The 24,575-nt window shown below is 50.1% G+C and overlaps 11 protein-coding genes across 11 annotated transcripts; 5 read left to right on the forward strand and 6 right to left on the reverse strand. All coding sequences in view use genetic code 12, as the record gives it.

Annotated features, from left to right (window-relative positions):
* Positions 1–85: 85 nt before the first annotated feature.
* Positions 86–2,716, reverse strand: DIURU_000424 (uncharacterized protein; the record flags this gene model as incomplete). Its single annotated transcript, XM_034157091.1, has 1 exon — positions 86–2,716. The coding sequence occupies one exon, from the start codon at positions 2,714–2,716 to the stop codon at positions 86–88; it is 2,631 nt and encodes an 876-aa protein (XP_034014743.1).
* Positions 2,717–4,152: 1,436 nt separating this feature from the next.
* Positions 4,153–5,139, reverse strand: DIURU_000425 (dolichyl-diphosphooligosaccharide--protein glycotransferase; the record flags this gene model as incomplete). Its single annotated transcript, XM_034157102.1, has 1 exon — positions 4,153–5,139. One exon carries the CDS (start codon positions 5,137–5,139, stop codon positions 4,153–4,155), a length of 987 nt encoding a protein of 328 aa, XP_034014744.1.
* A 1,238-nt stretch (positions 5,140–6,377) lies between these two features.
* DIURU_000426 (uncharacterized protein) lies at positions 6,378–7,757 on the forward strand (the record flags this gene model as incomplete). The annotated part of the gene is made up of 1 exon (XM_034157113.1): positions 6,378–7,757. One exon carries the CDS (start codon positions 6,378–6,380, stop codon positions 7,755–7,757), a length of 1,380 nt encoding a protein of 459 aa, XP_034014745.1.
* A 613-nt stretch (positions 7,758–8,370) lies between these two features.
* On the forward strand, positions 8,371–10,239 carry TPD3 (protein phosphatase 2A structural subunit; the record flags this gene model as incomplete). Its single annotated transcript, XM_034157124.1, has 1 exon — positions 8,371–10,239. The coding sequence occupies one exon, from the start codon at positions 8,371–8,373 to the stop codon at positions 10,237–10,239; it is 1,869 nt and encodes a 622-aa protein (XP_034014746.1).
* A 665-nt stretch (positions 10,240–10,904) lies between these two features.
* On the reverse strand, positions 10,905–11,486 carry ISA2 (Isa2p; the record flags this gene model as incomplete). Its single annotated transcript, XM_034157135.1, has 1 exon — positions 10,905–11,486. The coding sequence occupies one exon, from the start codon at positions 11,484–11,486 to the stop codon at positions 10,905–10,907; it is 582 nt and encodes a 193-aa protein (XP_034014747.1).
* A 224-nt stretch (positions 11,487–11,710) lies between these two features.
* PMT2 (dolichyl-phosphate-mannose-protein mannosyltransferase) lies at positions 11,711–13,981 on the reverse strand (the record flags this gene model as incomplete). Its single annotated transcript, XM_034157146.1, has 1 exon — positions 11,711–13,981. The coding sequence occupies one exon, from the start codon at positions 13,979–13,981 to the stop codon at positions 11,711–11,713; it is 2,271 nt and encodes a 756-aa protein (XP_034014748.1).
* Positions 13,982–14,954: 973 nt separating this feature from the next.
* Positions 14,955–15,638, forward strand: DIURU_000430 (uncharacterized protein; the record flags this gene model as incomplete). The annotated part of the gene is made up of 1 exon (XM_034157158.1): positions 14,955–15,638. The coding sequence occupies one exon, from the start codon at positions 14,955–14,957 to the stop codon at positions 15,636–15,638; it is 684 nt and encodes a 227-aa protein (XP_034014749.1).
* Positions 15,639–16,244: 606 nt separating this feature from the next.
* Positions 16,245–18,419, forward strand: DIURU_000431 (uncharacterized protein; the record flags this gene model as incomplete). Its single annotated transcript, XM_034157169.1, has 1 exon — positions 16,245–18,419. The coding sequence occupies one exon, from the start codon at positions 16,245–16,247 to the stop codon at positions 18,417–18,419; it is 2,175 nt and encodes a 724-aa protein (XP_034014750.1).
* Positions 18,420–20,712: 2,293 nt separating this feature from the next.
* Positions 20,713–21,126, forward strand: DIURU_000432 (signal recognition particle subunit; the record flags this gene model as incomplete). The annotated part of the gene is made up of 1 exon (XM_034157180.1): positions 20,713–21,126. One exon carries the CDS (start codon positions 20,713–20,715, stop codon positions 21,124–21,126), a length of 414 nt encoding a protein of 137 aa, XP_034014751.1.
* A 77-nt stretch (positions 21,127–21,203) lies between these two features.
* Positions 21,204–21,632, reverse strand: DIURU_000433 (uncharacterized protein; the record flags this gene model as incomplete). Its single annotated transcript, XM_034157191.1, has 1 exon — positions 21,204–21,632. One exon carries the CDS (start codon positions 21,630–21,632, stop codon positions 21,204–21,206), a length of 429 nt encoding a protein of 142 aa, XP_034014752.1.
* Positions 21,633–21,981: 349 nt separating this feature from the next.
* Positions 21,982–23,277, reverse strand: DIURU_000434 (proteasome regulatory particle lid subunit; the record flags this gene model as incomplete). The annotated part of the gene is made up of 1 exon (XM_034157202.1): positions 21,982–23,277. One exon carries the CDS (start codon positions 23,275–23,277, stop codon positions 21,982–21,984), a length of 1,296 nt encoding a protein of 431 aa, XP_034014753.1.
* Between the last annotated feature and the right edge of the window lie 1,298 nt (positions 23,278–24,575).

Consider the following 24,575-nt stretch of genomic DNA (forward strand, 5'->3'; position numbering starts at 1 on the left):
ACGAAATATATATTACATCATCAAGTCGTACATGGTTAGCCAAACCATCACCTAGAGATGGTCTGGCATTTCATCTTCATTATCTTCATTGCGGGCTGGTAAACGCTGGGAGCCCCCGCCGCTCAAAGTGGCGGGCAATTTCGTCTATCATCTCCGGCGTCACCCCGTAGGTCTCGCGGACTAACGGATTCTGCCTGATCTCCAGCCTGTGTCCGTATTGACCGAATCTGAGGAAAAACTCAATCTGCTTCGCTGTGTAACGTGGCAACGGTTCGTAAAACCCAACCTTTTCCAAACACCAGCCAAAAAGCCCTCGTTGCGGTTGTTGGTCGACAATCGCTTGTACTATAGACATGTCAATGGGGACTTTCCGCCGTTTGCGGGGATGCTCCACCGATGGAGATCTCCGACGTTTGTTGCTGGTGTCAACGGCGGGGTGGCGATCCCTTGTAATATCGACATCCCGAGTTTTAGAATTAGAATTATCGCCCAGCGTCTGAGATACGGGTGGCATTGGAGATAACCCTTTATCTTCAAAGAGCTTCTGAACCAAATATTCTCTTCCCTTAGAGTTTCGAGAAGGCGTTTCCTTCGGCACGTTGTTCAACTTCGACGCATCTTGTCTTTTAAGAGTGTCTTCTTTTGGAGTAATCTCCCTGACATTGGCAGTGCGAGACAGCCCTTCCATCACTTGATCGATATTATCGAATCCCACTGTGACACGAGTAACTTCAGATGAATTCTCCCTGACCTCCCCATTGATTGAAGGATAATCTTTCCTCTGCTGGGTTTTGGTTCCGGAGTGGATATCTGTTCCAGCTCGTTTGCGTCCTATCGAACGTTCACCACCAAAATCATCTTTGAATTCATAAGCCTTCGGTTTGGGTCTAACAAACTGATCATCAACGTCGGTGAATCTGGACTCGTTAAATCGGGTAACTGGTGAACGAGTGGGCTCCGCCAATCTTGAACGCCGACCAGATTTGGATGACATTTCAATCAATGGAGCTAATTTTGAGGGTGCTTCCTTCCCTCTGGATTCTGAGTTTGAAGGTTTGGTCAAAGTATAGTCATCATAGTCGCGAAGTCTTGATTTCACTGGAGTAGGCCTCAATGCAGTGGGGTAGGTACGCTCGTGAGTTCTGTCATGAGTACGGTCTTGAGATGGTAAAGCCATTTTGGATGGCGTAACATACGGAGGGTTTCTCCGAGAGTATAAATCTCTTTTCACGCTTGTGGCTTCTCTTGATTCCGGCCTAGGCCTCGACGTCAAGCGGTCGAAATCAAACCTCAGTGGTCTCAGATCTCGAGGAAGTTTCACCCGTTCAATCAGCACCGGATAATTTGACGAATTCAAATTATTCGTTTTCAATTCATCGGTCTTCGTATAAAGACTGCTTTTGGCGCGATGCAACACGTCGTCAATACGTTGCTTGATGGGAGAAAGATCGTCCGACGAAGGCAAATGCGTTATTCCCGGCAGATGATCCCTATCCTGTCCAGCAGGAGGCTTAGTAGATGTGTACCTATGGTTGCTGAAAGTCATCTCCGAAACTGGCGACAGCTTGTGGTTGTCAATATCTAACAGTTCGAAAAACAGTTTCTTTTGTACTTTGGCAGCTGCTACCATAGCTTCACTCTTCTTGGGTTGTTCCGCGTACCCCAAACGATTTGATGGTCGATTTTGACTATAATCGGGAATGGTTTCAATTGTCACTGGTCTTCGAATAGGCTTATGAATCGGAGGTATGGTGGAACTCGCTAAGCCATTTGATGCAAGATTGTCCGAGGGTTCATGTTTTTCGGGGCTAACCGTATCTCTCTGCGTTGGCTTCGATGATCCGTTTGAGTGGTGTACAGTTTCGGCTGGAGGGAAATTGAAATTGTAGTTTGATCTCTCGTTGGTCACCGATACTTTTGGTAACAGAGGTTCTGGAGCCTTGGCCGGTTTTGGCGGAGCAAGTTCGCTCTGTCGTAGCAGTTCGGGGATTCTCACCTTTGGTAATTCCTCAGCAGGCCGTATCAGGGGAATGGGACCAAGATCAAGGGATGAGTGGCGCTTACCACCAGGAGGTCGCGTCGCAAGCTTGGGTGGTGATCTCGCCGGCGGAGATGGGGGTGGGAAATTCAACGGCTCGTCGTTGTTATTCTCAATACCACGACGGGGAGACAGGTAGAGGTCATCCTCTTCAGGTATCGGCAGTGCAACCACTTTCTCCTTAGCGGGAGTTGGTACCCGTGCATTAGGTGGTCGCAGACGGTGGTGAAGCGGCAGTGATTGCCCTTGTTCCCGAGATCGCAGCCCTGCCACAATCAGGGCGGGAGTAATAGAAAACTCGGAGTCGTAGTTGTCCTGTTGCTGGTGCAATGGTGACGGTTGGACCGGAGCCAGCGACAGAAGCGGCCGCTGTTGCTGCTGCTGTTGTTGTTGTTGAGCCTGCTTCGCCTGTTCCAACAAACGAGCAACATCACTGCGACGTACAATGCGTCCATGAGGGGGAGTCTGCGTCAGAGCTCGTAAGGATACCTTTTCCGGTGACAATCGTCGCAGTCTGGTGATGGTGGTAGAACGCCGGTACTGTCTTGCCCAGGGTTGTCGCTTCGGTGCCAGCTGGCCATTTGCAGCCGGTGGTTCGGGCGCAGGACGATGCCTCCGCTGAGGAACCTCCCGAGACCGACCAATCGGTCCGGGATTGTCGTGGGAGTCGGCGGCCATAGCCTCTTCTTTGGGTGTGCTTGGGGAGTGACGCGGTGGGAATCACTAAACGCGGAGGCTCAGTGCGAAAGATGAGCGCGGGAAGACGTGTCAGTAAACGCGTAAACGGGGGAGGTTTGATGGCGCCTAATCTGTAATGAAAAAGATGAAGGCAAAAGTAATGCTAAATTATTGGCACGCCCGTCTACTGATTGAGCAACAAATGGGGTTTGTACGGTGCACGTGTACGGTGTAGTCATTTGGTGTAGTCATTTGGTGTAATTATTTGGTGTAGTGATTTCATAGCGAGGAATGCGTTAACTATTGAGGTTGCACCAAGGATGCTGCTCCATCGCAAATCAAAACGAAGTCTTGTAATATGACGCCACCTTGATATAAGGATCAGTATATTTTTTTTTTTTTTTGATATTCTGTAATTTTCATTTTCAATCTCACATTTACGCAACCGTCCCAGTTTTTAATCACCTCCCTGTTGCGCGTTGCGATCGCTTTGCAAGTGATACTAAATTGACTTATAACGCCTGGTTTCTGTCAATTCCAATTGATATCATCCATGATACTGCTTAGGTGAGTATCGGCAGCAAACTTATCATACTTGAAAGGCTATTATACTTTCAATTGTCGCAATCACGCTCAACCGAAACTTCATCAATGAGAATGAAAATCCTAAATTCGTGAAGATAATGATTATTGATTTGTGAACAATCTTGGACCTAATTTATATGACTGACCTCCAACAACTGTCCATTATGAAATTAGAATCCAGGAGAACTTTTGCCTGGCAATTGTTGAGGTTATCTTTTCAAGGAGTTGGATGATCCTCCACCAGACAAACCCAGCTTTCCAGTGTTGATGTTGGCTTTACCTTTTACGATAAGGTTGGACAATCAGTCTAAATTTGAAATACGGACGACAGCGTTACACAAATCCGGGCACAATGTTACGCATATCGTCGTTCGTTCTCAGCCTACAAGTGTAACTGCCTTGAGCTTGATTCAGTAACGATTGGATATTGAGCGGGGGGCTAGATGCATCTGTTCTTTTTGCGGATAACTACCATTCATCAGTGTTTGATTTCGAATTTAATCATGGACAAGCTCTTTCTTCGTCGAAGAGACGCTTTTCATTTCCCTTCTGGTCCGTACACTGGATGACATCTTCCTATTCACTGACGAAGATACAACTCAACTTGATATATTGCGGACCAACATAATTGAGACGAAACCACAAAAATAATCTAAATTCCATGAAGGTTTGCGTGTCGTGTTAAGCAACTTGATCTCCGAAGAGTGTTTTCGTGGATTCATTTATCACATCTTTGAGCCATGAAATCCCATCATGCGCAGGGAAACTGCCAAACTTCATAATATTTTTGTCATTGTAATATATATATCATTTGTTACGGAGGCGAACATAATCAGCAGTACCTGCTCCATCTAAATCAATTGGAGAAACTTGTACGGGTACCCCAACCCCTTCATACCAAACACCGACAACAACATGCTGTACACCACAAAGATGAGCACCAGCACCACGGCGACACCAATCAAATTGGCCGCAGGGTTGGTCACAGTGGGGACACCCTTGATCAACAACACCACCAAAAGCGTCAACAACCCGTAGATGAGCGACACAATTTGGGTTTCAGCACCCAATTGCATTTGCGATTGGCCCGACAAGATGTAATCCTTGTGGCCCAGGGAGTGTTCCCGAACGTACGGCACGTTTCTAATCTTGGTGAACATGTACCCGGTGGTGAACATCAACACAGCAATAATGGAAAGACCGCTCCAGATCCACGACGCCGCCCACACCGCACCATAACGGTTGTAGATTTTGTAGAGGGCAATGGTCACCGCCGCAACCAATACGACGTTGGTGATGACCTGCGAGTAGTCCTTAGGGATGTGCAATGAGAAGTCAACTCCCAGTTGCTTCTCCACCCACTTGTGCAAGTCATGCTGTTGGTCCTCGCCCATGATGGCGTATTCTTCCATGTCCTTCATCCAGTTTGAGGCCTTGTCCTGAGCCAGTAACGAGTAGAACTTAGGGATCAGCGAAAGCTGTAACTTCTGGAATAACGTCTTGCAGTTGACAAAGTCGGCGGCGAAAAAGAACACTTCCGGTTGAGAAGCGTCTTCTGGAAGCCCCAGCGGGAATTCCAGGCGGTAGGACAGGGAAATGACGTCGTAGTAGGGTCTCATCTCGTTACACAACACGCAATTGACCTGAGTCAGTCTCGTTGTCATCATGAGAATGGCGGTGTAGTCCCGCGGCCCTTCAAGCACCGGCTCCCAGTTTTCGTCAGTGAGCTCAATGACACCGCTGCCACCCGAATTGGCAACCTTGCGGAGGGTGTCCACATCAAGTCCGGCAAATACCGTGGCCACAAGCCAGCCCCATAGGAGTAACCCGAATTGCATGGTATATCGCTGGAAAAACACGTCGCGCACAATTCGGTGTATCGTAGGTTTCCGGCGAGGCAGTGTCGGTAGCTACTAAGCGAACAGGCTAACAAACAAAATCAATGGGGAAAACAATTACTTGAAAACCACTTTCAATTACAGTAACCAAATTTGGTGACGTAACGTGTTTCAAAAATTACTGTCGCCACAGTGATCTCGCCACATATTATGCTTTTGTGATCGTCGGAAGTATACATTGGCAACCACCACCAACACAAATCAATCAGATGGTTTCGGGGGTACACCTCTAATACCTAGTTTGGGAACCTAATTCCGTTGAGGTATGTGATTATCCAAACACGATAGCGATGGCTGTCGAGGGAAGGTCGACCCGATTCGTTGCTAGTCAACAAAGACTATGCCATTGATGGAAATTTTGTGGAACTCCAAAGATAAGCGATTGTTGAATGAATGATTGACTTCAGTATGATGTGACGAAACTGTTCTATTGTGATCTGCTTATCAACTCTGCGTTGCTCGAACGGCTATTCCTCAAACCTTATTAACGCTTGTCGTCTATTTTAAGCTTCTGTCAGACACCCCCCTTTTTTGTTGAACTTAAAAGCCAGCTGTGGGGGTGTATACCAGCCCAAGGCTGCTATGCAATACGAAGCAGAACAGACATCGATATAATTACTTTCCGTGCAAATATCCCTTGAAATTACCATCGAATGCCACCACGAGGTTGGACACATAATCTCAGATCGTTAGACCCTGATACGCTCCTCAAGTTGGTTCAGGGGCTTTCTCAAGATCCTGATGCATGGGTTGTTTATAAATTGGTGGCCCTGACTCCGATCGAGTTGTCGTTAAAAGTTGACGATGATATTATGGACCAACTATATCGCCTCGAACAATTTCGAAAGCACTTTCTCCATATAAAGGTATATGTTGAATGTGATAAGCTGAAATCATTTTCCAGTGATAATTTGTTATTAAAGTATACCTGTGTGCGTTGGGGAATTCCATTTGAAATCCGATTAGATTGGTATCATGAAGCAGGCCCAATAAACACGATTCCATTCAACGTGTGGCGACTAAATATTCAAGTTCAATGGCCAAGTACACAAGTTGACATAAGTGGATTCTACCAATTACGACTGGTAACAATTAATTCAAATTATAGTGATCTTCTCGAGGTCATGTTACCGCCACAGGTAAGACAACTTGAGGTCTCTGACGTTTGTCATTTAAATATGATTTCATCTTGTCCCAAGGTTTATGATTTAAAACTCGCAAATATCAAAGACTCATGTGGAGTTACTCCTGAGCGATTCCCTCAACTTAAACTGGCAACCTTCGATAATGTGTCTGCTGAAGTGGTTACTCAGGTGGTTACTATTCCCACAGTGCACGTGGTGACCATCAATACGTTTTATGATGCTTTCCCTGCTAACATAAATGAAGTGCATGTTTTCAATGGAGTTGGTTCAAGCTTAGGTTTGGAAGATGAAGTTCTTGATGAATTGTTGTCAGTGAATGGAACCAAAATCTATTCTATCAGTTCTGATTTTGCGTTTCTGCTGACAATTCCTTCATCGATAAAAAGATTGAATATTATAGGGAACACCGAGGTTAATTTCCCACCGGAGCTTGAAAGCTTGAAATGGGATTCACCTTTATATGGGTTTCATTATCCGATAAACTTGACTCTGCTTCATATCACCAAGGGTCCCTCAAGCATTCCGACTTTTTATGAGTTTATGAATCTTCGGCTGCTTACATACACAGATAGTGAGCTTGAAATTGCTGTTATCGAAGCACCGAAAATTCGTATGATCGACCTACGAAACAATCGAGTCAAAAAGGTCAGCGTACCCATGTCTACTCGAACTTTGAAACTTGAAGGAAATCAAATGAGTTTTTTGCCTCCTATATCACATTTGACTCAACTTCAATCCTTGACAGTGCTGTCTCCTAACTTGAAAGAGATAAATGCTGATTGTCCTAAATTGACATCACTTCGAATTAACGGTGAAAAGGTAGAGAGTATTGTGGTACAAGAACTGGTTGAAAAATTAGACTATGACAACATGATGTCTCTACGAGAAGTTAAAATTGGAAACCGGGCCAAATCAGGCACGATTGCCATCTCCAAGTATCTGAAGCAGGTTCACTCAGGGAGAGTTGCAATCAACTACCATCCTGAAACTACTCGCCTACGATTGATTCTCCATGGTCCTTGCTCGCCCAGTTACTTCATCTTTCCTCAAACCCTTGAAACTTTGATATTGCATTACCACCACTATCATCAACCTTTGGATTTGTCGAGATCGTCGATTACAAACTTCGTACTCAAAGTGGAGGAAGTCATTGAGCACGCAGTGATATTGCCTCAGCTGGTGGAGTACTTGGAGATCTCCTGCAAGTCAAATCGAGTTCCCATTGAGTTTGTTAAACCGTCACGAATCCGAGAATTGTGGATTTTACCTGATTCCAACGACTCGTCGTTACCATTGAGTTGGAAATGGCAACAGTTCAACCGACAAAGCTATCCAAATTTGCGGAAGATCAATGGTAAACATCCAGAGCTGTTTATACGTGAACTTAGAAGTAAATCGTGTTTTATCACTTAATATATATTTAGGCTTACGGTTTACGAGACAGCAATCGTTTTTCCACGCTCACTTAAAGTTCGCCCCTCATCTACGTGGCACACGACCGTTGACGTTATTGTGTTAATATGATCCCCTTGTTATTCTTGAATGAGTATTTACAAATAAATACAGCAGGCGATGCATCATTAAAGTAATTTGATTTGTAAGCTCCACCACTTCAAAAGTTCTCTCAAGAGTGCTCTCTGCGGCTCGGTTTCGTGAGACGCGAAAATGGTGATTTGTCATTTACGCAGCGCTCAGGGGTTGGCACCCGCTACCATTAAAAACTCCGTACACTAAAGAGCCAAAAATGCCACCCTCAATTAGTTTGGGCGATTTTAAAGGCGTTTGATTCGTGATTGGCCATGACTTAGTGTGATTTGTCATCAATTTATTTCACAAATGACAAAGTTAAAATTTATCCTTCAGTAAAGACAAGTCTATACGGATTTTCCATTACGATTTTCCGAGCTGGCTGCGTGTTGGCAGTCGCCCTTCGTCGTGTGTGGGATTTGTCTGTCCTACTCCGCGTCACGTGCCCGACGCTCGACCAAAAAAAACACTCGATTGCCAGCCCCACTCCAACACCAATATGGACAACTACGGCGATGATTTGTACCCATTGGCGTTATTAATGGACGAACTCAAGCACGACGACGTGCTGAACCGTGTGGAAGCCATGCAGAAGGTGGACACAATTGCCATTGCCCTTGGGCCCGAACGCACCGTCAAGGAGTTGTTACCGTTTTTGAACGAAGTCGCCCAAGACGACGAGGAAGAGGTTTTTGCCGTGTTGGCGGAGAAGCTCGGGGATATGGTCCCCTACATCGGCGGCACGGAAAACTGTAAGCCCCTCATTCTGATCCTCACCATCTTGGCGCTGATGGAGGAGCCTATCGTCCGCGATAAGGCGATCGACGCCCTCAACAAGATCAGCACCCAGCTTCCCAACGAAGACCTCCAAAAGATATTTTTGCCCTTGATTACCCAATTGAGTCAAGGTAACTGGTTCTCCAAAAAAGTGGCGCTGTGTGGTCTTTACAAACTGGTGATCGACAAGATTGCCCCCGCTCAACGCATCGAATTCCTCAACCTATACCTCAAGCTCGTGGGTGACGAGTACCCTATGGTTCGTCGGCTGGCAGCGCTGCACTTGCCGGAGTTAATCAACTTGCTCTCGAAGGCTGACAGCGCCGTTGAGTCAGACTCGTGGGAAGCGATCTCGAAAATGTTCCAACACATTATCCACGATGACCAGGACTCGGTTAAGTTCCTTGGTGTCGATGTGCTTATCGCCATCCTCGAATTCTTCCGTCACATCGGTGACTTCACCTACAATGGCGAGTTCCTTCAACTGGCACTCAAATTGTGCAAGGACGAATCGTGGCGGGTAAGATACACTGCTGCCGACCGTTTCTCGAAGATTGCGGAAAACTTTACTCACTCGGAACCTGAGTTGACTCAGTTGATCGAGCCGTTTATTGACCTCATGGATGACCACGAAGGTGAGGTCCGTAAAGCTATTGCCAAGCAGTTGCCGGATTTCTGTCAGCTCTTGACCACTTTCCCTGCCACCAAAGCTACCATTCTTTCAAAAATCATCCCTGTGGTCACTGAGCTTTCTCAAGACCCTCAAGAAAACGTCAGAGCTCTGCTTGCTCTGACCATCACTGGGCTCTCACCAATTTTGGAGAAACAACTGACAATCGATCGGTTATTGCCTCTTTTCTTGACGATGTTGCGCGATGACTTCCCCGATGTGCGTCTTAACATCATTCTGAACTTGCTGGTGGTTAACGACACCATCGGCATCAACTTGTTGCTGACAAACTTGTTACCGGCAATTACTGAGCTTGCCCAGGATCACAAGTGGCGGGTGCGTCTTGCTATCATCGAATACATCCCCAAGTTGGCCCACCAATTGGGGGAACTGTTCTTCAATGATGAGTTGTTGGCATTGTGCATGCTGTGGTTGTGGGACCCGGTGTTTGCGATCAGAGACGCCGCTGTCAACAACTTGAAGGAGCTCACTGCCATTTTTGGTTCGGAATGGGCCACCTCGCATATCATTCTGCGAATTACCAATCCCGACGGGCAATCGACCTCGGGTGAAGACGTCGAAGAAGGCGGCATCGATTACTCCAAATTCATTATCCGTATTACCTGTCTTTTTGCCATCACTGCGTTAGTTCAAGTCGTCAATCAAGACGTGATCGTGCAGCAGTGCTTGCCATTCATAAATAACCTTTACGACGACGTTGTTGCCAACATCCGCTTCAATGTTGCTAAGCTGTACAAGGTGGTGGTGGAGCTGTTAGCAGCTAATCCTGCCAACCGCGAGGAAGTCACGCGTTTGATCAGCACTGATATTGCTCCCAAGTTGGAGAAGTTGCTGAAGGACAAAGACTTTGACGTGCGGTACTTTGCTGAGCAAACCATTGATGCAATTAAAGCGTTGTAATTTTTGTTTTATGATATGTTAGATATGAAAGGGCCTTTCTTGATTATGAGATTTGCGTAGTGAGGAAGCGATCCGTCCATGAGATTCGGTCGAACTCGACGATAGCTCGACGTCTAAGTAAATGTAAAAATAAAAAAATGGATACTGTACTTGTCATGCAAATCTGACAAAATTATCAAAAAGTAACTCCGGTACAGGGAATCGAACCCTGATTTGCTCGGTGAAAGCGAACCGTGATAGCCATTACACCATACCGGATGATCTGGAAAATTTACCTAAATGTTGCTGGTATGATTATGGTCCAACGTCACATTTTCGTTTAGATCGTCTCTCATTGCTCACTATAAAGCGATACTTGCTCAGACGGTGTGTTTAAGTTATATAGTACATTGAGAAGTCTTAAAACTTAACTTCTCTCACTCGTCATGTGAGCCAAAGACAGGCAAAATCCTTGCGTGGACAAGGTGTGACTTCAACGATTCATGGGTAATGTTCCCTGATGTACTTTTTCTTATTCGCCTTCAGGTGAAGGTTATAAGATATTATTACAGACGATAGATATGAATGCAAGGCTATAGAGTAAATACAATAAATACGTCATAACGATTCTTTACGTACAAGAAGGTTAAATTACTATATGCTAACAACAAACATCAACAGACCGCTTAGGCCTCACCTCTCTCTTGGCGAGCCTTTTCCAATTTATCAAAGTCAAAATCAAAAGAAGCCCCACAGCCACACTCGGTGGAGGTATATGGTGAGTCAACAACTTTGAACTGAGAACCAATCAACTCCTTAGTATAGTCGATCTTCAGCTCCTGTAAGATTTCCAAACTGGCTTCGTTGAGAACGAGCTGAGCCACGCCGTAGTCGCCTTTGTCGCCATCAGTACGCTTAAATACAAGCATATCGCTGTCTTCCTTCAAAACATCGGAAAGAGTGGCCAAGTCCAAATTGTACTGGAACCCGTGACATCCACCGGATTCAACGTCGATCTTCAAAGCAGTTTCGGCATTTTTGTCGTCATTGGCGATTTTGTAAAGCTTGTCACGCGCTCTGGGAGTGATGGCAATGGTGAGATTAGTGGTACCGTGAACGAGCTTTGTCTTCGCGAAGTCATCGGCGGGGAGCGTCAGCTTGGTAAATGTCTTGGTACCATTATAACGGACACTGGCACGGGCGACGTTAGCCGTCAAGGGGAGGCCACGGGCGGCTAGTAGGCCTCGAAGCGGGATTGAGCGAAGCATGGGGGTGGGGTTAGTAAGCGCGCGCACTCCGATCAATTTGAATGAGATTGTTCACGCATTATGCCGGAGCCGTAAAAGTCACTCCCCAGAGCGGGAGCTATTGAAGGTGATAAAAAAATATATGTTGACGATCTAGAGTGACTTAAGTGACTCAAAGTCCGATCTCGGAGTATTTTCTTAAACGTTTATATTTCTCGAATAATATCTACACAATTACAACGGGATTAGCGGTAGTTGTCGTTACCGACCTTCCAGGAGGGCAACACATCAAGGTACTTGTAGTTCTCCTTGGAGCCTTCCATCCCGAAGGAGATCGGCGACAAGTAGATGAAGAACCCGATGACCAACGCGTACCAGATGACGAACCACGCCTTGTACACGGCCTTGTTTCTGATGTTGTCGGCGACGACTTCAATTTCGTAGGTCAACACCAACATGGCAAAGTAAAGCGCAGGCGCATAGTGATGGAAGTAAGTGACTCTGCCCATGATGACGAAGGGAGTGAAGTGCAACCCCCACCCGAACATCGGGTAGATCCCCCCCATAACGAACTTCTTGAGCTTGCTGGGGTTGGAAGCAGGGAAGTCATCGATTTGACGTTGCCATCTGAGCAAGTAGTAAAGGGTCATACCGGCAAACACCAACACCCCGACCGTCGAGGTCCAGGTGGTGGCAGGCGACGACATCATGTAGTACTTGACGGAGGAGTCGGCCCAAGAGCACATACGGATACCCGCGTGCAAAGTGGGCCATTCCCACCACTTCGAGGCCAAATCGTCCTGCTTGTCGGAGTCGGGTACTAACGCGTTGTTAGTGGCCATCATCGCCAAGTTAAGTTGGACGAAATCCTTGTAGAACTTGGTCTTGGGCCAAGTGAAGTTGTCGGGGGGAGGAGGCAAAATGTCGTTCTTGTTGTTTTCGACGTTCCACCAGGTACGCTTGTCCTTCTTGAACGAGTTCTTGTAGCAAACAACTTCACCTTGACGGAAACCCCACGCGGGCAACGACTTACCGGTGACACCCAAGTAGCACCCAAGCACAGGCGACTTGATGCGGAAGGTGGTGGTCAAGGGGTGGATCACTTCCTTGTCCTCGTCCGACAATTGTTCCATAACTTCGATGACCCAGTGGTCCTTTTCGTCACCAATGGTCAAGTTACCGTAACAGGCGACTTCCCAGTGGTTCTTGGTGACGGGAGCGTTGACGTGGTGAGTGTGCAAGTTTCTGCCGGTGTTGGGGTGCATGATCCGCACCATCATCCCATCGGTGATGTATTCGGTTTCGTTGGTCTTGGCGACGTCGTAGGCTTCTTGGCCACGGACTCTTTGGAAGACCCAGTGGTTGTTAGCGTCCTTGTGAGAGTAAGTGGTCACTTGTTGTTGGTTGGAACCTTCAGGGTAGGTTTGCACGTGCGAGTGCAACAAGCCACCGCCCAAGCCCATGTTCTTCAACGTGACCACCGAGTGGCCCATGGTGACGTCACGAGCACCGCCGGAAATGTCCAGACCCACGAGGTTGGCTTGGAAAAGCGACGACATGTTGGCGTCACCGGTACCCAGCTTGTACAACAAGTCAAAGTGCACCTTGAACGAGAGCACAAAGATCAGAATGGGGACGACGATAAGCCCAATGACACGGGCGATCCAGTGGCCAGTGTATTTCGACCACGACACTTTTCTGTCGAACAACTTTGTCCACAAGTCGACCATGGTGTAAATACCGACCAACGACGTGACGAAGAGACCCACCATCTTCACCGAGGTGACGCAACCGATGGAGACCCCGGTCAAAAGCAACCACTTCCACCACTTGCGGCCGAATTCTTCTTTGGCGTTGTTGAAGTTGTTGAAGCGGGTGAAACAGAACACCGTGGTGACGGTGAAAAACAAAAGCATCGAGTCCAAAAGAATAAACTTACCGAGGGTGACGTAGACCTGTTCCAACGCCACCATGAGCGAGAACAACCATGTCGCCCACACCGAGAACCCGATTTCCTTACAAGTGTAGTAAGCGAACGGGGTCATGAGGGTCGAGAACACCGCCTGGAACACTCTCATCTTGGTGTAGTCAATGTATTCGGGGTATTTGGTGCCCGAAGGGAAGTCCCACGACCCGTTGTAGCCGGCAAGGTACCCCGACAACCCAATCAACATCTTCCCCAACGGCGGGTGGACGTCGTGGTAGAACTCGTGGCGCAAGTAGTAGGAGCCAAACTTGCCGAAATGGGCTTCGTCCCAGACGACACCGTCGTTGGCGGAGATGCGGTACAACCGCACCCCGAGGGCAAGCGCCGTGAGCGCCAATGGCGCCAACCAGCGCTCGAGCTGGGCCATACCCTCGCCGAACTGTTGGCGCTGGTCGAACGCGGCCTTCTTGCCGAGGTCGGCGTCGTACTTGGCGTCGCTGACGACCTCCAGGTGCGCCGGGACGGTTTCCGGGTGGCCCCGGTGTCGAATCGCGTCGGTGTCGCCGATATCAACCCCTGAAGCACTCATACGTGGTGGTGTGGAAAAATTGGAAAAGAGGTTGACGTGGATTGTTTGGTGGCTACGCGCGGGTTTCGAGCGATGGCTCTCAGATAAATATGAACACCGCGCGTGTCGAGATCTGGGTCCAGCGTTGAACGAGGGGAAAACAATGTGGTGTATAAAGTGAATGTGATTTGTGTAATGATACTGCCGATAATAGTGAGTTTAGAGGCTAATCTAGTTATTTATCCAGTAAACTGAATTTTTTTCTTCTCAAGCCGGTGTTAATTGACCTCGAGCTTTCCGATCGCGGAGCTAGGGTTTATTCGCTGGAAAGTATAGGTCGAGGAAGGAAGGTAGACAAAAAAGAGGCGACAACCCACGTGTTCTGGAATAGTGCAATGTTTGAACGGGATATTGTTGGTCATAAGTTGGATATATCATATTGTTGGAAAAATTATTGGTTTATCAAATTTATCATATTTACAGTGTCGCTTGTGTCCCTTCGCTGTGAAGAAGACACAAGCCGTGGGTGCGAAACACTACTCAATCAACGTAGCTTTTGAGAGTTGAGCAAATGAGAGTCGAGTCCAAATTGCGTTATTGAATGTTGCTATCTTTCAAAACTAAGTTATCATCGACAAGGCCTCGATTGTCGTTACCCATTATCTTTACGGGGTGACTGAGGTTACTAGATAGAGAAAAATCTGGGGGTAAAACCACCGTGACTGTATACAGGACGCGAGCATCACCCCTCTCATCCTTATTTAAAGTACCATTGCTTTTAACGACAAACAAGCCTAACCAAAGTATCTCCTCGAGTCAATAGACTATTTCCACTTAAAACAACTCCACTCCATCGTCATCTTTAATTTTACTCGACTTAGAACTTCGTCCCCCACTCGAGTCAGCCGCGAAGCGAGCCCGGGGGTAATCACGCACTCCACCACTGCGAACAAACAATTGAAAACCACCCACCACTTCCCTAAGCTAGCCCGCGATGACCGACATCCCCCGACCGCCCACCAAGCAGCGCTTTGGCTGGGTGAAGCGACTAGTGCAGGGCCAAGGGCGCCAGGGCCCGCTGGCGCTGGTGGCGAAGCCGCAGGCAGGCCTGGGGCTCTCGCACAGTTACGTGGTGACGCTGGCGGGGCAAACGAGCGACGAGGACGCCACCCTGCTAGCGCTGCTGGAGCGGCTGGTGCGCCTGCACCTGGAGATCCACACCATCCAGCTGGACAACGTGCTGACCATTCCGTTGAAGCTGGTGATCTCGGTCCAGCTGACGAAGCTGCCGCTGATCTTGCTGGACCCGCACGGCGCCACCGACCAGAGCCTGTTCAACCCGCTGACGACGGAAACGCTGATAGCGGCGCTGCTGATCGGCATCAGCCTGCCCCAGACGACGGTGCACACGGGGGTGACGGAGCGAGTGGCGGGACACAACTTGCGCGAGGACCGCGATGCCGAGAGCGTGGTGACGTTGGCGCTGCTGACCCGCCGCCGTCGCCGTCGTTCTATCGACACCAACTGCCTGACAGCGGGCATCCCCCCAGCCAGTATCATGGAGCGGTTGACGGTGCACCCTGGCGGTGGCGCCCTCAGCAACTACGCCCGGCTGATCGAGGACCAGAAGAGCGAGCGCAGTGGCCGCAGCGGCCGTGACGAGATCGAGACCCACTAGACTTTGTGGGTTGTCATTTACCGAGTGTGGCTGAGATGTTTTAGTTTAGAGGTTAATCCCAAGATTCTTTTTTTGGTTAGTTTTTGTAGCTTTGTTGGTAACCCTAATGGATGGTGTGTTTACCTTGGATGAGGTGCCTGCATTTTCTCAAACAGCGCTATCTTTAGCCCAGCGAAAAAGCCAAAACATCAAAACACACCAAAACACATCGGCATCGCGCGATGCCACCAACAAATAGTAGGAGTAGGCAATGGCAAAAACACTGGGGTTTAGTACCTAAAGGAAATAAAGCAATTGTATTGAAATCTAAATGAGGTCATTCTCTGTAATGGTTTTGAGTGTGGCTTGCCGGCGCCGGGAGGAGTGCCGGCACCTGTCGCTGTCGCCCCTACTATGCGGTGCCCGAGTGCTGCTGCCGCACTGTCGACAGCGTGCCGGCAGCACGCGGCAAACATTCCCCACACAGGCGTAAGCGTGCGCGCCGCAGCCGGGGCGCACTTTCATAACAACACTCCTTCGGCGCCTCGTTGCCACTTGTCTCCCGCCACCACCGTCCCCCCTTCGCCCTCTCTACCCAGTGTCTTGCCACGGGCCGCCACCACACCCATGTCCCTTGAAGGCGACGTGTTCATCCAGCAGGTGGCGACGTACGTGCGCCGCCACGAGGACGTGCTTGCCCACGGGCTCGCCCGCCTCCAGGCCCACCCGACCACGGCAGACAAGCCCGTCCGCATCCAGTTCTCGCTCCACCACCTCTACTACTTGCTCGACCGGATCAACGCCCCCGACGACGTGGGCCCGCTCAACGTCAAGTTGGATGCCGACGACTGGGGCGCCACCGAGCCGACGTTCATCCTGTTTTTGACGCTGAGCCACACCGCCCCCGTCGACAGCGACACCAAGCTGGTGCTGCTGATCGGCTCCGTCAAGCTGATGGTGCTGCTGGCGCTGACCTACTTCCGGCTGATGAATTTTTCCAAGGACCCCAAGGTGGTGTCCAAGGACTTGAAGTACTTGTATCTGGTGTTCACCAAGCTCCCGTGCCTTGTCCTCAGCCCCCGCACCAAGTTGGCCCCCGTCGCCGGCTTCGAAGAGTATCCCTGCGACACGGCGGTGCCGCTAAAGCTCTTTACCAACTTACAGGTTTTGGAGATTTGCGAGTACGATCCCAACGAGATTTACGGGTGGCACTTGCTTAGCGAGCAGCTCCGCATATTGGTGGTAAAAAAAGCCACAAAGCTCAACGACCTCACCCATTTGTTGTTCCAGTTGGTCGTCGACGACGACTACGGCCGCGCCCTGTTTGCCGTGGCCCACCAGCTGCCCTACCACAAACGATCGTCGCTGGGTAACTTACTAGGCTCCTACAGCGGTCCTCCCACTTCGGGACTCGGCCTCTCCCAGGTAGGAGCCCCGCCCCCGGCTCATCCGACTAATCATGCCGCTGCCAACAACTCAGCATTCAGGCGTCCCCGGCTGCGGGCCAGCACGTTGGACGCCTCATACTCCACCAAGCCGCTGGTGCTGCCGCTGCGCCCCGGCGCCGCTGCCACCGGCGACACCAGCTGTCTGCGTGACTATACCCTGTTGCCAGCGTCAAAATGGCCGCAGCTTAAACAGCTTTCGGTGACCGACCTGGCGATCCTCTCCGTCCCTGCCTACGCATTTAAACCATTACTGGGACTCGTCAAACTCAACTTATCGTCAAATCTACTTGAGGAGATTCCCCCAGGGCTCCATCATCTCCCCAACTTGAAGTATCTCAACTTAAGCGGCAACTACATCAAGACGTTAGCCAACTTACCCCGCACCCTCACGCATTTGGTGCTGCTTAACCTCAACAACAACAAGCTCACCAGTCTTCTGGGCCTCGAGCGCCTCGCCCGCTGCGAGCGCATCGACGTCCGCCGCAATTTTATCGCCACCACCACCGAGTTCCGCTCGCTTGTGCTTTTGTACATCAAGTGCCCCAGTCTCAGTCACGTTTATCTTGCCGGAAACCAGCTTCCTAAAGGCTACCGCGTTGAGTTATTCAATTTATTTAACGGGGTCAAGTATAAAAACATGATCAAGATCGATGATCTGCGCCCAGGGTACTTTGAGCTGGTGGTGCTCATGGACGCGCAACTGGCGTTTAAGCATTTAGAATTGTTTTTCTTACAGCAGAAGCCCGGTCCCAGTTCCGAGAACAGTCAAGCCCACGTCGCCGTTGGAGGGCGCCGCCTTCTGGTGCTTACGGTGCTGCCGCGAGTGGACAACCATCTATTTGAACAAATGCAAGCCGACCCGCTGCCGTCGCTGACGCCGCCGCCGAAGCCGAAATCGAAGCCGCGGTGGAAAGGACATCAACGGTCGCGGACGTTGGACCTGGCGCTTGACTCGTTATTGGAGACGACTTCGACGCCCTTGGCGCCCATCGCCGGCAGTCCGCGCATGAAGGTGCCGCCGGCCGCGGGCGTCGCCGCGACGCTGCTGCTACTGCTGTTGTCGTCGCTGCCAACAACCACTCCCGCCCTGGCAGTGCCCCGGCGCTACGATCTAGGACACACGGTGGTGAGCACGCTGCCGACGGTGCTCCAAGAGAGCACCAGCATGTATGAGTTGGCGGCGATTACGCGCGGGCCGCCGCCGTTGGCGCCGCTGGCGCTTAATAATCGCGGCGATCGACTGCCAGCGCTGACTAAGCTGAAGCGGTCGCTGACGTTCACGGTGGTCGACCTGACCACCGCCCCCAGCATTCTTACCCCCGTTCAGGTAACCGCACGAATGAGCTCCTCCTGAAACGGCTGAGTCGTATAGCAGCTTATATAGTCTTGGCGGCGCGGTCTGTCTTCCACGCGCCATTATAAATATATCAGACACCCTGCGTAAACACGATCTGCACGCACCTTGACAACTGCAAACGGTCAAAGCCCCCGACAGTTGCCGAGATAGGTGCAAACCACAATACCCGGCGCCAAAAAGCCTGCTAAGCCTCAAGGAATAGGGGCACAAAGGCGCCGTTCCTGTTGATGGCGGCGATGGCGTCGTGGAGCGGGGACGAGGTGTTTTTGATCTTAAGTACCGCCAGCGTCCCCCCTATACCTTAAGTGCTACTCGTTCGTATTGGCCACGATAGGATTCCGGGGTATCACCGTCTCCTTCGGTTGCGGCAGCGTATGTTCGGGATTAATCAACGGCGGTGCATAACCCCGGATGGCTCAGAGTTTGTGTTTACCCATTTTTGGGTGGCCTGGAGGGGCAGTGAGGGGGCGCACGGTGAGGGCATTTTACGGGGTCATGCCCATGTGGCGCCCGCACGGAGTAAAAGGTTTTGTCGACGCTTAGTGGGAGCACCGGCGCCGCCCCATGACGTAGACAGCGGTCGTAGCGCTGGCGGCGGTAGGCTAGACCACGTCACCACTACCGCTCGCGAGCGGCTGCCAAGCGCCCTTAGCGGCCCTCATCGTTTGCTCGGCGAGCAACTGACCGGTGCCGCGGGGGTGCGACAAAAATTTGGGGACGCCCGGCCCTGCGCCTAGGTCATACTACAGCCGAATCACCGCCTAGGCGGCGCACGGGCGCAAAACAGCGCACATAAGAGCAACAGCGAATCTCCCCTTTCCCGTTTTTGCCACTCAACCCAGCCAGATGGCCCCTGACAAAAACGACGCCCCCCCAGCCTACTCCGAGGTCGTGGGTACGCCGCTGGCAGCGCCCCACCTGCGTCCGTCCCAGGCGCGGCCCCAGACCCAGAGCCGGCCTCAGACATCCCAAACCCGCCCTCCACCACAGCAACAGCGCCCGGCGACCCAGCAGCGCAAGCAGCAGCGGCCCCAGACCCAGACCCAGACTCAGACCCGCCCGGCGCCGGCCCACCACGCCAACACCGCCAAGCGACAACAGCAACACCACCACCAGCAGCAGCCCCAGTACCGCCAGCAACAGCAGCCCCAGCGGGTGTACGTGCAACAGCCGCAGCCAATCTATATCCAACAGCCGGCGCCCGCCGACGACAGCGGCTGCTGCGCCGCCTGCTGCTGTGGGTGTCTCGCCGCCTGCTGTGCCCTCTTGACGTGTGGGATCATTCTTTAAGGTTTGCATTGCCGTATGGCGTTTTCATGACGTATGTAATATAATGAACTTCTAGACGAACACCGGTAGTTTGAAATCATAATTTGGTGGTGTTTGTTTACTCATCGGAGCTTCTGAAACATTGTTTATTGTCTCAGTGCTCGGTGATTAAACAGCATGTGCGACGACCAATGTAGTGATCACCCAGCCCTACCGAAGACAAAATAAGGTAGTTTGAATTTAAACATGATGATAAAATCTGCCCTTGTATAAGATTTGCTTTTCAGAAACTAAAGTTCTGTAATTGTTTTTATCTAATCGGTTGTACCAAAATTTTGTCAAATTGTCGAAAATGGTGGGATTTGAACTCCCGATACCCACGATGATGAAGTAAGGGATACATTTCGTAGTCTCTATTGTTATTCAAATCACCGTGTAAACCCCAGAAATCGAGCTAAGATGAAGCTCTTCATCACGGTTGACCTGAGTAGCTTGCAAGTGAGGTGGTTTTGGACAGTATGGTTATTACACAATTAGATCTACGACAAATTGAGTATTGTCTGTCAAAGTATTTCCAAAAGTCATTCCATTGATTCATTCCATTGATGTATTCCATTGATATATTCCATCAATGAAGGGGGGTGTTGAATTTAACATCAGTGTTACCCAGAGTTTAGTTGAGTATGCATTTCAAGCATCCAGCTTCCATGAAATCTTAGTCATTCAAGACTTCAAGTACTCTCTTGAACTAATCAATCCAACTAGAAAAGTTCTTGGTGAGTCTTTGTCTTACTTCGTTCATGAACCAAAATCCAACAGTGCCCGATGATCCTTTATGGCTACCATCGATAAAGAAAGAGCCCTAACATGGAAGACGACCAACACTGACGAATAATGACCAAATTCAACCAAGCATGCCATGTTTCATCGATCGCCACCATATCTACCACACCATAGTTTACGTACGTGTCTTCCCCCTCTCAACACCACCATTTGAGTCGCGCGCACCTTACCACCCTCCATGGACGCCTTCATCGAGCTGCTGACAAAGCTCCTCGCGGCGTACCCGCTGACGACGGTGTCGATCACCTACTCCAACCAGCATAAGAAGAACCCCAACAAGGTGGCCAAGCCGGCGCTGAACAAAGTGTCGGTGAAGCTCTACGTCCCCGAGGCGGGCAAAATCGTCAAGTACCTGACGTTCAAGCTGAAGGAGCTTTCGAAGATCTTGGCGTTGTTGGGACCGTTTGGCGTCGCCATGGCGCTGACCAACCCCCAGATCGGGCTTGCCGGGATCATGGCCAACGTCGCCATGGTGGAGGCGACGCCCGAACCGGAGCCCGCCGTGGTGGAACCGCTGGCGAAACCCGCCGCCGCCGACACCCCTGTCGTCGAGCTGAAAAAGAAGAAGAACAAGAAGAAGAAGAAGCGGTGAGCGCACGCTACTCTCTAATACACGTATTTTATCGGATTTGTCGTCATTGTATGTATATATTGAAGGTTCTCTAGAGTCTACGACCCGCGGTAGGTCGAGTACGAGTGGTTAGAAAGAAGCAAGGGGATGTGGTAATGGTTGTCGGGAGGGTTAGCAACGACAAAGTGGACGTCGACAAACGGGAAGAACGTCGCCAGCTGCTGCTGGACAAAGTACTTCCCCGTCAAGAACTTCACCTTGTAGATGCCCGGCTTCAACGTCGTCCACTTGTCGCCCGACACGCCCAACTTCAGCTTGGTTGACGCGTCCATTTTCGGGTTTAACGTCCACTGCTTCACCCGCCCGTCGTTGTCGGTGTGGGCCATGGCCACGGGCTCGGGGACGGTGCTCACCTCGGCGACGTCGTCGTTGACGTCACCGAGTAAGTAGAGCTGGCACAACACGTTGGCGGCGGGCTTGCCCTTGGTGGTGTCGAGGATGTGGCAGGTGATGGGGTCGACGGACATACGCTTCAATTGGGGTGAAATTTAGGGCGGCATGGTATCAGGGTCTTATATATCGGGGGCTCGGAAATCTCCGTGCGTGGCTTCCCCAGTTTAGAGTAATGTGCAGGAGACATTAGTCCTATACTTATTCGTTAACAACATCGATATAGTGCAAATATCGACGACTGTTTGATTACAATAATGTTTGATGACTAAAGAATTTGTAGCATTCATTTCAATTTTCGTTTGAATGATATTTCGAAGACATATACTTCTTGTTGATGATAGTGCGGCTTGATCCGAGCCGCGTGAACTTCTACTAAGTATGCTAGCGTAGGGAGATGTGTCATTACTATAGTTACTGATGGATTCAGTTTTCCGCCCAGATGGCGCCGCCGTTGGCATATACGTCGCGGGCCAACAGCTCGACGTGGCTGTCCCAGTTGAGAAGGTGGTTGTACAACACCTTCACCTGGTTCAAGTCAAGCACCCGTGGCTGCAACCAGGTGACGTGCAACATGCGGTTCACCTGGTCGATCTGGCCCCGGATCAAGTCGAGGGCAAAGCACTTGATGATCAACAACTCGACCTGGTCGGGCTTGATGTCGGTGAAGCGGGCGATGGCGTCAAACAGCAACGACTTGTTGGAGGTGGCCGCCTGCTGCGAGATGAGCTCCATCAACGACATGATGGTGATTTTCCGCACCAAGAACTCTTCGTGAGATTTGAGGAGCGGCAGCTGGGGGAAACTGGCCTGGAGCTGGTGCAAGAATTGGGGCTTGTTACCCTGGTTAAGGGTGACGATCAAGTCATAGAGCCACGCGTACTGGTTGTCCTTGATCAGCGACAAGATCTCGTGCAAGATCAACTCGCCAAAGTTGTAGATTTTGTCCCCCAACAACGCCGCCACCCCCAAGTCGTAGCAGATGGCCACCTTCTGGTCCGGGGTCAAAGTGGTGCCGTCAACCGACAGCAAGTACAATAAACCGGCGCGGTAGGTCTCGTTGTAGTTCTTCTTGAGCTTGTGGAGCTCGTACTTGGTGTAATAGTAGGCCGCCGCGACCCGCTGGTTGGGGTCCAGCACCGCCGTCTTGCCCCCACGGGTGGCGGTGTCGACCACAGCGACAGCGCCGTTGCCAATGTCGTAGCGGCCCGCCAACTTGTCCAACACCGCCTCGGCGTCGTCGATGTCGCCCAATTTAAGCTGGTAGCGCGCCCGGTTCAAATCGATGTAGTTGATGGCGTCGGTGGCCTCAATTGTCGCCACCATCTCCCGCTCGTTGCGTTCGTTTTCCTCGTCGCTGCCCTGGGGCTTGTAGTGGGCGACTCTGATCTCCTTCTCCACCAGCTGCCTGAGCTCCAGCAACTTCTCGAGCATCTGCTTCGGGTGGTCGCCGTAGGCACAGAGGGCAAACTCGACCACCTTGATCGGGTTGAGCTTGTTGGCAAACTGCAGCACAAACAAGTCGTAGACCTTGCACTTGAGCTGGGGGGTCGCCTCCGGGGTGAGGAAGAAGAACTCCTCGAGCGCGAGCGTCAACTGGTGCCAGAGCTTGCGCTCGTAGTAGTCTTCGAACTGGTACAAGATGTTGACGATGTCGCCATTCGTCTCGTTCTCCAGCCGCAAGCTCGCAAGAACCGTCGAGATGTCGCTGTCGGTGTCCATGGTGGCGTTCAGTGGCAACGCGCGCGAAATGCGATTGTATGGGGCTGAAGGGGTTCGAACGCCCGCGCGACACCAGACGTGAGGATGCCAGGAAAAGGAGGATGCAAATGCGAGAATAATCATGAATAAATATGCTTCACTAGACTCCTACTTGTTCAATTTTATTGATTTCTGTTGGATAACATCACCCAGATCTAAATACGAAGACCTCAGTGGTAATTTTGGGTTCGCAAGGCCGACATATAATCTGGAGTACAGCCTACGGTAGCACGCCAAATCGGTCTAGATTTGAGGTTACAAATTACACCACCGCCAGTTCCGTACAACGCCTTTCGTTGCTGACTTACCCCACCCGAATCCACCAAATGGATTATAGCTCCAGTGGCCGCGATGAGGTTAGACTGAGCTGACTACAATTAACGATGCATTTCTCTGGCGGTGAAATCAATACAAAGAGATAGCTCATATCATCTATTTTCTCGTATCTGTTAAGAGTCTTCCTATTGAATTCTTGATAATACTCAACAAAGTCAGGGTAACACTAAGAGTCTTCATCATTAAGGGCGAGAGGAAATGAGCGTCAGTGAAGGCAAACAAGTATACACTATGGTGGCTTCATTGTCCGAGTGGATTTCTTTGTTGAGATAGTATCACAGCATTGTGACCATGACAAGAATGCTGACCACTGCCTCCCCTCAGCACTACAAACTCCATCGTTGCAATTACCAATGCCAGCTTGATCAAAAGTCTTTACTTATGACCCAGTCACCACGAGCAAGTATTGGGGACTTCAAGATGGCAATGCTTGGACTTCTACTGCGATAAGTTGATGTCCATCAAAAGCGCCAGCATTTGATGATCTAATATATGAAGCTTATACCCCTTGTGAACTTCAAAAGAGACTGGAAGCCTCGAAAAGTTTCGATTGATAAAGATTTATATTTTCAACCACTTGTCACACCAGGCAGACCTTTCCAGCTGTCAACGACAGAGACGGCCTACCTAGTGCACATAGGCTTGTAAAAGAATATCCCGGAACAGATGTAGCATCACATGGCATCATTTACAATTGTACTTACGGAAATTAAGAAATATCTATAGTTATTAATACTTCATGAAATACTACCTACTAACTCGGGTACACATTTGCGCATAGGCATATAGGCTCTGGAGCTTCCGTCATATGCCACTGCTATATTAGTAGCTATCTGGAAATTGATCTATATAAGATATTTCTCACATGCCTTAAGGAAGCTAATAGGAATCCAAATCGAATATATCCAGTTGACTAACGTTAT

Source organism: Diutina rugosa (assembly GCF_008704595.1).
Source record: "Diutina rugosa strain CBS 613 chromosome Unknown scaffold16_size293850, whole genome shotgun sequence".
Lineage (NCBI taxonomy): Eukaryota > Fungi > Ascomycota > Pichiomycetes > Serinales > Debaryomycetaceae > Diutina > Diutina rugosa.